Source organism: Anomalospiza imberbis, chromosome 5 (assembly GCF_031753505.1).
Source record: "Anomalospiza imberbis isolate Cuckoo-Finch-1a 21T00152 chromosome 5, ASM3175350v1, whole genome shotgun sequence".
Lineage (NCBI taxonomy): Eukaryota > Metazoa > Chordata > Aves > Passeriformes > Viduidae > Anomalospiza > Anomalospiza imberbis.
Window position 1 is genome coordinate 62,300,981 of NC_089685.1, and position 12,853 is coordinate 62,313,833.

Sequence of the window (12,853 nt, forward strand, 5' to 3'; positions counted from 1 at the left end):
CTTCATAGCCAGGATGCTCTCAGGCTGCTGAACAGCCTCTTTAGCTAGTGCTTGGGGGGATCCCAGGTGCCTTATTAAATGGTTTGAATGTCTCACGCCCTCTGAATCAGCACCTTAAGGTGCCTTCAGAAAGCTTGTGATGGTTAAAAATGCCGCTTGGGTTAGCAAGAAGGTTCTTGTCTTTCATGCTGGTTACCTGGCATTTCCTCTCTTGTGCATTGCTTTTTCCTCATCCCTGCTGGTCCAATTCCAGCTCACATTTTTTGTGCTCTTGACTAAATCCCCTTGTAGCCACTTCTCATTTTGCTGCTCTGTTTTTTCCCCAGCCTTGATGTCTTTCTCACCTGCACATGGGTTTGTAGGACAATTAGCTCACCCTTAAAAAGGAGAGTTCACAGCATGTTTCAGTGGGTCCTGATCAAATATCCCAGACAGAGAGCCCAAGTCCCTGTACTGAGGGTACCCTCCTGACTGCGCTCCTTGTGCTGGCAGGTTCCAGAAGAACAAGGCCTGTCCTGAGGGAGAGGAGTGTCGCTATGCCCATGGGCAGGACGAGCTGACGGAGTGGCTAGACCGGAGGGAAGTGCTGAAACAGAAACTGGCCAAAGCTCGCAAGGACATGCTGCTCTGCCCCAGGGATGACGACTTCGGCAAATACAACTTCCTATTGCGGGATGACGTATAGTATGAGCTGGGGGGAGTCTGTCAGCTGCAGAAACATGGGGTGGGTTTTCCAAGTGGCAGTAGCAGGGAGAGCGAGATCTGTGTCTCGCAAAGAGAATTTTTTCTTTTCTTTTAAGATTATGAGACAATGATTTATTAGTGAATGAATTTGTGAATTTGATTCTCGTTGGCCAGCAACGCCACACTCACTGAGTTTATGATCCATCTTTTCTCTCTTCTTTCCCCTAAATTCTCCTTCCACCTCATCTTTTTGTTTTCACTCTCCTTCATTCAAAAGAAGTAATTCAGTCTGTATTGGGCTGCAAATCAGAGAATTTCTCCTTTTGTCATTCTTCTGTCTTTCAATTCAGAGTATGACTGCAGAGGTCTGGAGGACAAAGCTGAGAGAGAGGGACAGAAAAGTTGTGGATGCCCCACCCCTGGAACTGTTCAATGCCAGGTTGGATAGAGCTCTGAGCAATGTGGTCTAGTAGAAGATGTCCTTCTAAATGACAGGGGGATTGAAACTAGATGATCTTAAGGTCTCTTCCAGCCCAGACCGTTCTATGATTTTATGAAATCTGGTGAAAAGGTAACCATGAATTTCATATGTTCCTTTTCTCAGTGCTGCAGACTAAGCTCCACTTACTCTGCTGCAGCCCTCCTGCTTTCCTGGGCAGTTTGGTACCAGAACAAAGAGGAATTGTGGTGCAAAGAAGGAAATCCACTAGATTTCGCTTAAAAGATCTAGGCTTATGTTCAAACTGTCTATATTGCCCTTAGGCATCAACTGGTGCTAAGGAGGACAATAGCTGTGTGGTATAAGGAGTGCAAGGTAAAAGCAGTAAAGTCATGAAACTGCTTGCAGCAGTGGGAACTGGGTTGTAGGTGACTTCAAACTTGAGCTGACTGAAGCAAGTTGGTGAGAAAGCAAGTTCGTGACTTCTCATTAGATGTCTTTTTCAGTGTGTGGCAGGTCTTCAGGGCAGATAGTTTGGGTTTGGTTTTTTTGGCTGGTGTGACTGGTGCAAGTAAAACAGAACCCATCTAGGAAGTGTAGTGGAGTCTGTGACACATCATGTGTCACTGAAGTCCACACAGCAGTCTCAGTCAGGAGGGAGGTGGTCACCAAAAGGAACCTGTGTTTCTGTTGCCGTGTGTCCTGAAGAGAGGGAGGAAGGTAATGGTATTCTTTCTTGCTCTTTAAATGGCATGTGTTTCTGGTTACTTAGAGCTGCATTTTTCCCTGCACTGCCAGAAGAAGTGGGTGGGGACCCATTTCAAAGGACACCATTGCGCAGCACGGGCAATGTTAAGCTAATGGGACTCCAGCTGGAAGCGCTTACCAGTACCAGAGATCCAGCCCCCTCCTCCTCACAGCCAGAGCAGGGAGCTTGCCGATGCACAGTGCAACCAGGATGTGACCCAGAGCAGGGACACAGTGCTGGAGAATGAGTGGCACAGCGGGACCCAGCCAAGGCCTGCTCTTGTGCTGCCTGATGTGTGCTTTGATGAGGTAACCACTAATGCTGAATGCTGGGACAGAAGTTTTGCTTTTTTAAGTAGCAGCAGTGAGAAGCGGTACTGCTCTGCATGCCAGCCATGTCTTCTCTGGCAGTCTCACCTGTAAGCAGTAAATGTGTCCCTTGTTCTGAGTTTCCCTCTCCTTCTCCCTTCTGCAGTCCAGCTCTGCTCTGCAGTTTTGCATGCATGTATGGCACCATCCAGTCAAACACAAACACATCTCCCTCCCAGCCTTCGTCAGGGTTGTCTTTTTCATACAGATTCTCCTGGGACAGCAGTCTCGGAGCTCTTGGGGCTGGTAGGGCTGTATCCATGGTAAATACAATCTGGCCGTGAACCTCTTGGTGTTTTGGCATTGCTGTGTCCTCCCATTTCTCTCTGCTCCCATATCCTTGGGGTTCAGAGCTTCAGGAGAGATGGGATGTGGAAATCAGGAGATGTGGAGATGGTGTGGGGCAGCTGTCATCTTTGTAAACCAGCCTTCAGGAGGGTGCTTCAGCTCCAGGGGGATAGTTAGGGTCCAATTATGGAGCAGAGTGCTGGAATCTTTCCAGAGACATAGCGTGTTCTAAGTAAACGGAATGTACTTCTGCCCTTAGAATCATTAAGTTGAAAAAGACCTCAAAGATCAAGTCCAGTTGTTAACCTGGCACTGCCAAGTCCCAGACTAAACCATGTCCCAAAGTGCCACATCTACATGTATTTTTAAATACCTCTGGGGATGGGGACTTAGCCTCTTTCCTGGGCAACTTAACCACTTTTCTGCTGAGCTTTTTTTCCTCTCCCTTAAAATATGGATGTAGTCTCTGGTTTGCTATGAGCAATATCAGACATGGCAGTTTTTGAGTGGTCAGGTGCTGTATTTTCTCCTTGTTCTTTGTGGTAGCTATGGTACCTTCTCCTGGTCATCCTTGTGCTCAAGTGGTAAACTTTAGAGATGGGAGGAGACAGGCATCAGCTCCTGGGTTATCTTGTTCTGCTCTTCTTGGGCAGAGATGCCAAGGAAAGAAATCTGGACTGGGGGACACCGGAATGTGTTTTTTTATTTTTAAAACAAACCTGCATCTCTAGTGTGACTGTAGCGTTCGCTGAGCTGTGATTTCTCATGTAACCGAAACAAGTTACAGAGTGGGTCACTGTCCCCTCTCCCTGTCTCTGCAGTGAGAGCTGAGCTGCTCAGTGGGGCTTCAGAGGTTCGGGCTGGGGCTGAGATGGGAGAGGGTGAGGTGACGTAGGCCCACGGTCATGGGGGTTGCATCAAGGTCTCTTTGTTTTCCCTGATATGATAACCTGGTCTGTGGTGTTGCAGTACTTCGTCACCAGACTTGTTTTAGTGTGTATATATGTGACCCTTCCCATGAAGCATATATACACAGGTATTAAATATATCTCTCTATATAATATTATATGTGTGTGGTATTGAACGAATCTTTTAAATGAGGGTAAAGGAAAAGGACTCAGGCCAGGAAATGCAGCATCTCCAGTTTAATTATGAAGCCTTTTATTTGGGATAGGGAAAGGGAACTAACAAAAGAGGGGAGGTTTTTATATAGATAGGTATAAACTTTGAGATGGGACAGGTTTCCCTGTTGACAATTTTGAAACCCTTTAGGATGTCCTTGCAGTCCCATCTCAGTGAGAGAGTATTATACTGCTAACTAGTGAGTAAAGTTTTAACATAAGGCTTTGCTTATATTATTTAAAGGGACATTGTGAAAGGCAGGAAGTTTCACACTTGATTTCGCAGGCTTGCTTTATCAAGCCAAGAGGGTTTTCTTCAGCACATAATGTGCCCTCAGCAGAAATGCTCAGTGCTCGCAGCTCTGATAAACCACAAGTTGTAGGGGCTGCTTTAGTGGTGTGTCCACAAGACCCTGTGATAACTCTCCTTTCTTTATTTGTGTGAGAGAAGAAGAATATTCTGCAGCACAGAATCAAATTTGAGGGTTCTTAACAAAGGAGGTATTAATGTTTTAATTTTATAACATTAGAAAAAATCTTATATCCTGTAAAATAACCATAGACATTCACACAGAGCAGAAACTTATTAAATGCTGAAGGGCTTAGTGAAAATCCTTTCCCAAATTCTTTGGTAGGGGCAGGGATTTAGGTGACACTGGCATTGGAGTTAACCAGTAACCAGGCCTTTACAGGGAGAAGTAAAAAAAAAAAAAAAAAAAAAAAAAAAAAAAAACAAAAAAAATACCCTACTTAGCTTGTATGAAACTGTATGTTAAAAATTGATGGGTTTTAGCAAGTGAAAGGAAAAGATAGCAAGGGGATGCTGCAGTTCTGAACTGGGTAGTAATGATTTTGAGTCCTTTAATATGTCTTATATTAATATAATTTAAGAATACCACGCTTTACTATTAAAAAGAACTTAGTATCTTTCATAAGGTCTAGTATCAGGATAAATATGTAGATGTTTTAACAACATTTTTGTTTTCGTTCTTAAATAAAGAAAGAAAAACCAAACTTGCTTCTTTTAGCCTTTGTAATAGAAAATAAAAGTGTGCACTTTAAACCCTCTCCTGATCCAGAGTGTTTTTGTGTTTTTCAAACAGCCTGCAAAGGATTTTATCTTGCTTTCGAGTTTCCCTGCTGTGAGAAGGGAAGCAAAGGGAGCACATCAAGCATTGGACCACTGTGGCTTTCTCCCATCTTTAAGTATAATCTGCTACTGTTCTTGCTGAGTGGAAAATTGCCCATGTGCATATTAACAGTTGATGCAGTTCGTCATCAGACACACAGTTCTAGTGAATTTTAGATGTATTTAAGATGTTTTTCTTTCCCTCTAGTGCCAAGAATCCATGTGCTCTGCATTAACACATAGTTTCAGGTGTTTGGGTAACCTGTGTTTAGAAACCTCCAGTAATCGGGTAAACACCTTCATCTAGAGATTCTTCTGTGTAGGCTGCTCTGTTCAACTGGGTTGGCCAGTTCTTCTGCCTGGCTGTGTGCACCCTGCTAGGGAACATGTCTTTAGCCCCGCTCACCCAGTCGCAGACAGATTGGGTCATGGGAAGCATCTGTGCACTTACTTTCCTCCTAGAGAGGATGCTGTGTGAAGAAAGTGCAGTGGGGGAAGAGGTCAGTGTGAAAACATTTATTAATAAACCCAGCTTCTTTATTTTTTTAATACATTGTGATGCAGATTAATCTAGATTTTGGATGAAATCAAAACCGGAGATGTGGTGAAGACACAGGGGTCCCATGGATATGCCCTGTTACTGCTGTATAAACTGGTAGTGACCAGAAGGTCATATCCAGTGAGGCCTGAAGAGACAAGATTTGTCACACATCTCCTTGATGTGCCTTCATACAGACATAAGAACTCATGTCCTGCTGGTCAAAGAAGAGGCCTGAACACATTCTTGTAGTGCAGGGGGAATGAGGAGCTGTGTGCACTTCCCAGGTGCATCAATTGAGTACATACAATGTGAGAGACATTAGTTTTACATTCCCAAGATTGTTGAGACCATGCTGGCAAGAGCTGAGGGTAGCTTTTCCAGTACAACTGATACCAAAATTTTCAAATTGTGAGACAGATGAAGCATCAGAAGAAGAACACCTATTTTCCTTGTGGGCTTGAGCCTCAGCTGTAAACTGGTGTTTCTTCAATGAAATAAACTTGTATTTTGGAGAGGAAGAAAAGGAGCGGTGATTTCAGTAATCTGATCTTCCTAGGAATTTCAGCAGATACAAAGACAAGGCAGAGAGACCCAGGTCAGCCAGGAAAAATCCAGGTTCTATGGAAAATTGAGAGGAGCAGGGTAGAAATCCCTGAGAGGTAGGAGGAAGGCTTCGTAATGAAGATGTTTAATGCCGTCACAGCAGCCTGGCAGAGGGAGTTTGCTGCAGATGAGAATCCTAAGCAGTCCTGTAATGGAGTCTGCCTACCACACTATAGAGAAACATTTCTGGGCAGTGACAGCAAATGATGCAAATGCTGTCATCCTCTTCATTGTGTTTGCTGCTGCCATTGCAACCAGGAACAGGGTCATGTTGTGTTATGTCCTGTGCACAGTGAGCAGCAGAGTTCCTGACATGCATGAGCTGGGGAGGTGTGTTGGTCACTGGCTGGGCACAGAGGACGTAACTATGTAGGGCAGCTGGGGGTAAAAACATGGGGCAGAAATCAACAAGCTAAATAGTAAAAGAGGCCTGGATGGGAGTGACTAGTTGGAGGGAAGTGGAGGAGAAAAGGCTGTGAGCATGCCGTCTGAAGCACACAGCTGTTTGATATGCAGTGGAGGAAGGCACTGAACAGACTTGGTTGGTTGCTATGGGATGGCTCTGGCCAGAGGTCCTGTGGACACACAGCTATTGGGGCTTCCTGGAAAGCTGCAGACTCTGGTCAGGAGCTGAACCATGTCTCATTCAGCCTCACCCTTTTCTCCCCAGGACAGGAGTGGACAGGACAGGACCTGTCCATTCCACATAATTTCTCTCCCTTCCCAGATTGAATATCGCCTCTTGTTTCTTTGTGGTTCCTCCTCCAGGCAAGAGCAGTGTGTCCTGGTGCCACTGGTTCAGGAGTGGTGTTTCCTGAAAACAGCTCGAGGAGTAGCAAAGACAAGAGCAGGGACCAGACTGGATGACAGTTCCAGCTGACTCATTTCCCACCACAACAGTCCTATCCCTGGCAGCTCCCAAGATTGCCCCTTTCAGGAATGCTCATATCTGCAGTTTATCTTATGGATGGCAGTGCCCTAGAAAACTACTACAGAGAGCCTTAGGAGGCACAAACATAACAGAGACCCTGTAAATAACGTCATTCATAACCATCTGAATTAATCCTCAAAAAATTACATTTACCCAAGGGTGGGATAGAGGTCTCTAAAGCTAGATGCCAGAGTAGATTTGGCTTGCTTTGAATTGGACAAACACTCGGCTCTGGAGGTGCTCTTTGGCATATTTCCTTTGTTCTCAGTGGATTTCCTTTGTCTGCCTTAGCTGTGGGCTTCCAATAGCGCTGCAGCCCTCCAGGCAGATGGCTGGGAAGGATGAAGAACTGCATAGTTTTGCTAATTGAATACCAAGGCATGCGCCCCCATCTGTACCCCAGCAAAGCTCTGAGAAAGAGAGGGAAAGTCTTGATTCCATAGGAGTGAGATGGCCTCCATTTTCCTCAGCAAAATTACTTGAGAATAACTGCAACACAGCTGGGCATTGCCCCTGGGAGCTGTGGTGGGGATTCAATACAGCAGCAGTGTTTCAAAAGAAGCTCTAGGCAGCCTGTTTGAGCCCATTCATGTCTTGGTTTTGGGGTATCAGTGGGAGCCAAACTGTCAAAGTTTTTTAAGGGTCATTTGTTTTCTTTCAGTCCACATGCCTTCCCCAGGCTCAGCTGACTCCTGTATCTTTCTTTCAAGCTCAGACCTCTTGTGCTACAATGCTGCAGGATCCCTCCTCTTGCTGGGGACCACATTGTCCTTAGCAGGTGTGAGTAGGAAGAGATGGCTGACAGACAGCCCAGGTCCTTACAGAGAGTCTTGGTTTTGAGAGAGAAGCAGCCACAGGAGTGTGTCTCTTGCTGTCCCACCCAATGATCTCCCATGGCCCAACATCACTGGCCTTGGATTTCCCCATCCTGATTTCAACCCCTTGATTTGTTGCTGCTCTTGGCACCTCCTGGACTCTGCCTCCTGCCAAGGCTTGTTCCAAGAGCTCCCAAAGCTGTCTCTGTCCAGGCTGCCAGAGTGATTTCAGAGCAGGGAAATGCAAAAAGGCAGCTTTGGGTGTCCTTCCTGCCCAGGACAGTACAACGTCTGGTGATCCCAAGGCCCTTTCTCATGTTTTCTCTCTGCCTAGCACCGAGTTCTCTGGCAAATAGCACCTCACAAGGGAAGGCCACGTGCAGAGAAGCAGAGCTGTGGTGAGCCCAGCTGCCATGTGAGCTCCCCAAGAAGGGGGAGATGTCTTGATGGGGGTGGTGGGGAAGCAAAGCTCATTAACTTTTTGGCACTCGTTTTGGGGAATTAGTTTTTAGAAATTCTTTTGCCTCAGGCAGGAGGTGCAGGCACTTCCTTCCACTGAAGTTCATTGATTGGTTGGGAGATCCCAGTGCTGCTCTTCCACACAGGGAGACAAGCAGGCACATTTGTACACGTACATAGGCACACGTATGCATGCCATACCCTGCTCGGGAAGGAAGCCATTTCAGAGGTAGGAAGAGAGCTCTCAGGAGTGAGGTACCTGTGTCACATGTTGCTACCACCAAAAGCACCCAAAGGGTTGCATGTCCATGTTGCAGGCACCAGGAATACAGAACCCTAATCCCACTTTTCCCTCAGCTGTACACCCTCCCATGCTGGCTTCATTACTCCTCTCACCTCCTTTTCTTCAAAGTTATCTGCTGTGGATGCTGTGGTGTGGCCACAGCCTTCCTTGCTGCTGCCGTTCTGGGTATCCCTGCAGCTCTATGGGTGTTTGTTGGCGCTAGCAGCATCTCAGCTCAGAAGACAACAAGTTTCTGGGATGTGGGGCAAGTGTCCTTTCAGAATGGCTATGGTGAAACTCAGCCTGCAGGCCTCTACCAAGGTGAGAAAAATTCCCTACCAAGCCCAATATACCACACAAATAAATAGTTAAGTCTGGAAGCTGTAAGGGGAATGTACAATTGTCCTAGGAACTAGTACAAGAACAAAAAATTATACAGATGTCTGTAAAGAGGCAGTGATTGACGTCTGGCAAAGGATTTGCTTGAATAAAAGAAAGAAGAAACCACTTACCAAGCTGGGTTTGGTGAAACAGTCAAACCCTGTGGGTGGGCCTGGAGCCTCCACACAGACTTTGAGGAGTAGGCTTGATTTGTGGGATGTGCAACAGAAGATGTCTCATGTGAGGAGGTACGGGAATTTCCAAGTAATGGCTGCGCTGCCAGTGTGAATGGTCTGGGGTGACTGAAAGAAATGGAGAAAAAAAAGGGGAAATAGTCTTGCTTCAAGAACAGTAGAATTTGCAAATCTTCTAGAGGTGTCTACACATTTTTATCCTTTTTTCCAGATTCACTTCAGGGGAGTGTCATCTTGTAAGTCACCATGAAGTCCCTTCAGTACTGCTGGCTTCTGCCTGTCCCTTGTCACTGCCAATGGGCCCCAGATCATACAGAACACATAACAGCAGGTTTTATCTCTGGGGAGGCATTAATTTGACTCTCCTCTTCCTAGCTTATCTTTCAAACAGAATAAGATATTTAAATGTATTTATCCCTTTGTCAAGGTGGGTAGCATGCTCTGGGGATGGATGGATGGATGGATGGATGGATGGATGGATGGATGGATGGACGGACGGACAGAAGGATACATAATACTGTTGCATAAGCTTTGTGTCCTTAGAAAATCAGAAAAAAGCTTTTTATTTTCTAAGAGGACACATTCCATTAGATTACCAAGGCAAACTTTCATCTTATTGGAAGAAGCTGAGATAAAAGCAATTAGTAATAATAACCACTAATGCCTTTCTTTGGTCAAATGTCATTGCTGCTGCTGGGTTCCCCATCAGCTGTGCTTTCAGACACACCTGAGAAACAGTTAAATTCCCTTTTTTAGTGGTGACCTCATAAATCGATGAGCAGCCAGGTGCCACCGCCAAGGAGAAGACCCACAGCAATAATCGGCAGGAGTTTCTGACTGAGGAGGCGCACAAGTGTGGCACTGGCTCTTGTTTTGGGTCTGAGGGAGGCTGCAAGACACTGGAAGGAGCAGAAACTGGGGAAAGGCCACTCCAGAAGCGCTGTGAAAGCGGCCTTGTGGAGGAGTTGAGGGAATACCCCTGGGGCTGAGTGAAAGATGGCAACTTGGACCCACGCACAGAGAACCCCCTTACCCGGCTCCATATAATGAGCAGGGTTGTATCAGAGGTCTGAATGTCTGAAAAGATTCTTCAGGGTCTCAAACTGCCAGGAAGGCTGTATCTATGAGTAACACCTCAGCAGTGTTGCTCTATAGCTCACTTTGGGCCCAATGGCACAGCTCTCTAGAGAGGTTCCATTAGAGACAGGAGTAGAATTAGAGGTTTTAAAAGAGACATTTACATGCTTTGGTGCCAGCAGAAGCACCTGAACATGGCAGGAAAGCAAAGAGGTCGGGGGAAGGAAGGTACAAGAATTGGTTGCTTTAAAAAAGAACAATTATTTTGAATAAAATTATAAAAGGAGGGAGAGTATGGACCAAGGCTAATGTTGAAGGACTCACAATCCTCCCCTCAGGACTGCTGAACACACTCCTTGGGCAAATGTGCCAAGAGGTTCAGCCAACACAGCTGGGTGGTGTGGGTAGCTGTTACAAGAGACCTGCAGAAAATATAGTGAAGTTAGCCCTGGTCTATGCCAGTTAAATTGGTGTTCCTGGAGTTTGGCCTTTTCCATCACATTAGGTGCCTTCTTTTGTGTGCCATCCACTTAAGACCAGTATAACTTGACTATGGCTGGTTAAGTCTGTGAGAAAATGTGCTGTTAAGGGCTGACTGGGCTTCTGAGTGATGAATGGAGCAGAGCTGCCAACAACTCCACTAAAATGGGATCACAAAACCAATAAAAACATATCTGATCTGACGACAGTGCAGTCAGCAGAAGTGATGCAGTCTGTGGCCATGCCTGCATCTTTCCAGAGACAACATTTCAACTTCATTCACTAAAGCAGCTCAAATGCTCTGCTCTCCATGGCATGGGACATGGGGGCAGACAGACATTCCCTACTGCTATGACTCTACTCCATAGTATATTTGCTGATTCCCTGGGGCTTGAAGACAGGGTGGTGTTGATGCTTCCAGCTAGTGATATTACCCAAGCTCTTCTGGTGGGCAGGAGCTCACTGTTCTGGGATTCTGAATCAAAAGGGACATACAGTATTCATACGAGACTGTGTGGACATGGCAAACACTAGATGAGACGTGTCTCATCGCTCTCAGATCTCTAGACAAAAAAATTAGAGATGTCCATTGCAGGCAAATAATTAAAACTGCTAAGAGACAATTTAGATGATCTTTAAGGTACTGTCCAACCCAAACCATTCCATGATTCTATGAATTTTCTTTGAATTAATGTCTTCATTTTCTGAAGCCATAAATGTCAGTCAGTTGCTGCAGCAGTGGCTGTGAAGTTCTTGGGTCCCTCCAGACATGTGGTCAGATGTTTGTTCAGCTTTCACAACAAGTTTGAGCCTGGGACAAAACCAGGGGTCCAGCTGCACCTGGTACTGGACAACTACCATGTTCCCACCAACTTTCCCTTGTCAGCCTGTGATAAGAAGCAAAACTAGGCATATATGACAGTAGCTGTCCCAAACATCAGTGATGCCTGGCATGACTGAGTGAGTCCAGTCTTCCAGAATGGACTGGAAGATTTCAGGAAAGGACATGGATCTCCTGGCTGGCAAGCTGTGCTCCAGGAAGGAGAGATGTGATCATGTCTCTTGCTCACAGGAGCCAGAATGCACTGACCATCTGCAGACTGCTGGCTCCAGCTTTGGGTGGGTGGAGAACACTGTAAAAGTCCAGGGTTAGTATGGTACTGTTCTCCCTGAATGGCTTCACCACCGATAGTTATGACTGGCTGAGAAACTGAAGAGGTTGTATCATAATTACAAATTCTACTAAACTAATTATTGTGTGATTTCTGAGCCTGATTAGATTGGGATCTAGATCACGAGTCTTCTCCAACTAAACTCAAATTCTCAACCACCCAACCTGGCTAGGTAATTCTTTTTGATTTCTACTGGGTTAAATCAAATGCATTTCCTTATGGAACAAAACACCATGCCTGATTTTCCTGGAGTGTGTCCGATTGCTGTGCCTCAGAGACCAGTTTAGGAATACCTGGTTTCTACTGACTTACACTGGCACTGTAAGGCTGAGCCTGGCAAAACAGACAGGATCAAACTGAGAAATGAAGGCACTTCTGTTGAAATACCACACTCAGCAAAAGAAAAGACCACAGTACATTAAGATGCTACTTCTCACACCAGGTTCTGATAAAGGGGATCAGACTTTTATCCTCCTGTCTCGAGTCCTTTTCTCCATGCTAAAAATTTCACTGACAGGAGAAGAGGAGCTTTGTGTGCTCAAGATCTTACTTAACCAGCTGTTACCAAGGTATTTGCAGGGTTCATGAACTCTCTTCCCATACATTACTGCTCTAAGAGAAGGCTGTTTGTTTTCTGATAAAATTCTGTGGCACTTCAGAAGAAAAATCCTATATTTTGGGGATGATGCACACTTTATAAGAAAGAAACCTTGTGCTATTATCAATATTAACTTAGGAGTCACATGCAGTAATTATTGCATCACATACAAATAATGTCACTATCTTCATCTGAGCTAAAAAGTTAGTAGGCAGATGCAGACAGCATGTGTATCTCCCTGTAACAGCCTGGAGCTTGGAGCACAGCTTAGAGCTCGTCAGAGCCTCCCAAGAACGCGTCAGAGGATCCCTCTCCTGTTGTGTTTACGGCCGACATGTACCCCTAACAGCACACACTTGCTTCTTTTTCCCCCTTCAGACACATGTATTCGTTATAACACCTTGGGAAGCAAAAGGGTGCTGCCTTTCAAAGTTAGATAACTGGCCCAGTTCTTTGCTGTCGGATTGGCTGGGAGAGGCCCTGTAAAACCACGCTGGCCAGGCGCCCAGCCCAGCCCTGCAAGGCTGCAAGCTATTTCCACA

The 12,853-nt window shown here is 45.7% G+C and overlaps 1 protein-coding gene and 1 long non-coding RNA gene across 9 annotated transcripts in view; one reads left to right on the plus strand and one right to left on the minus strand.

Moving 5' to 3' along the window:
- ZC3H7B (zinc finger CCCH-type containing 7B) overlaps nt 1-4,716 on the plus strand; it is a 48,373-nt gene extending 43,657 nt beyond the window's left edge. For all 8 annotated transcript variants that reach the window (XM_068191397.1, XM_068191392.1, XM_068191399.1 and 5 more), the window contains exon 23: nt 493-4,716. In XM_068191397.1, coding sequence (XP_068047498.1) covers nt 493-685 — 193 coding nt within the window. In that variant the 3' untranslated portion in view covers nt 686-4,716. The remainder of the gene's footprint in view (nt 1-492) is intronic.
- LOC137474664 (uncharacterized) lies at nt 3,959-12,802 on the minus strand. The gene is made up of 2 exons (XR_010999446.1): nt 8,922-12,802; nt 3,959-8,722 (listed from the first exon to the last, which is right to left on the minus strand). It is a non-coding gene; the product is annotated as an uncharacterized lncRNA (long non-coding RNA).
- Between the last annotated feature and the right edge of the window lie 51 nt (nt 12,803-12,853).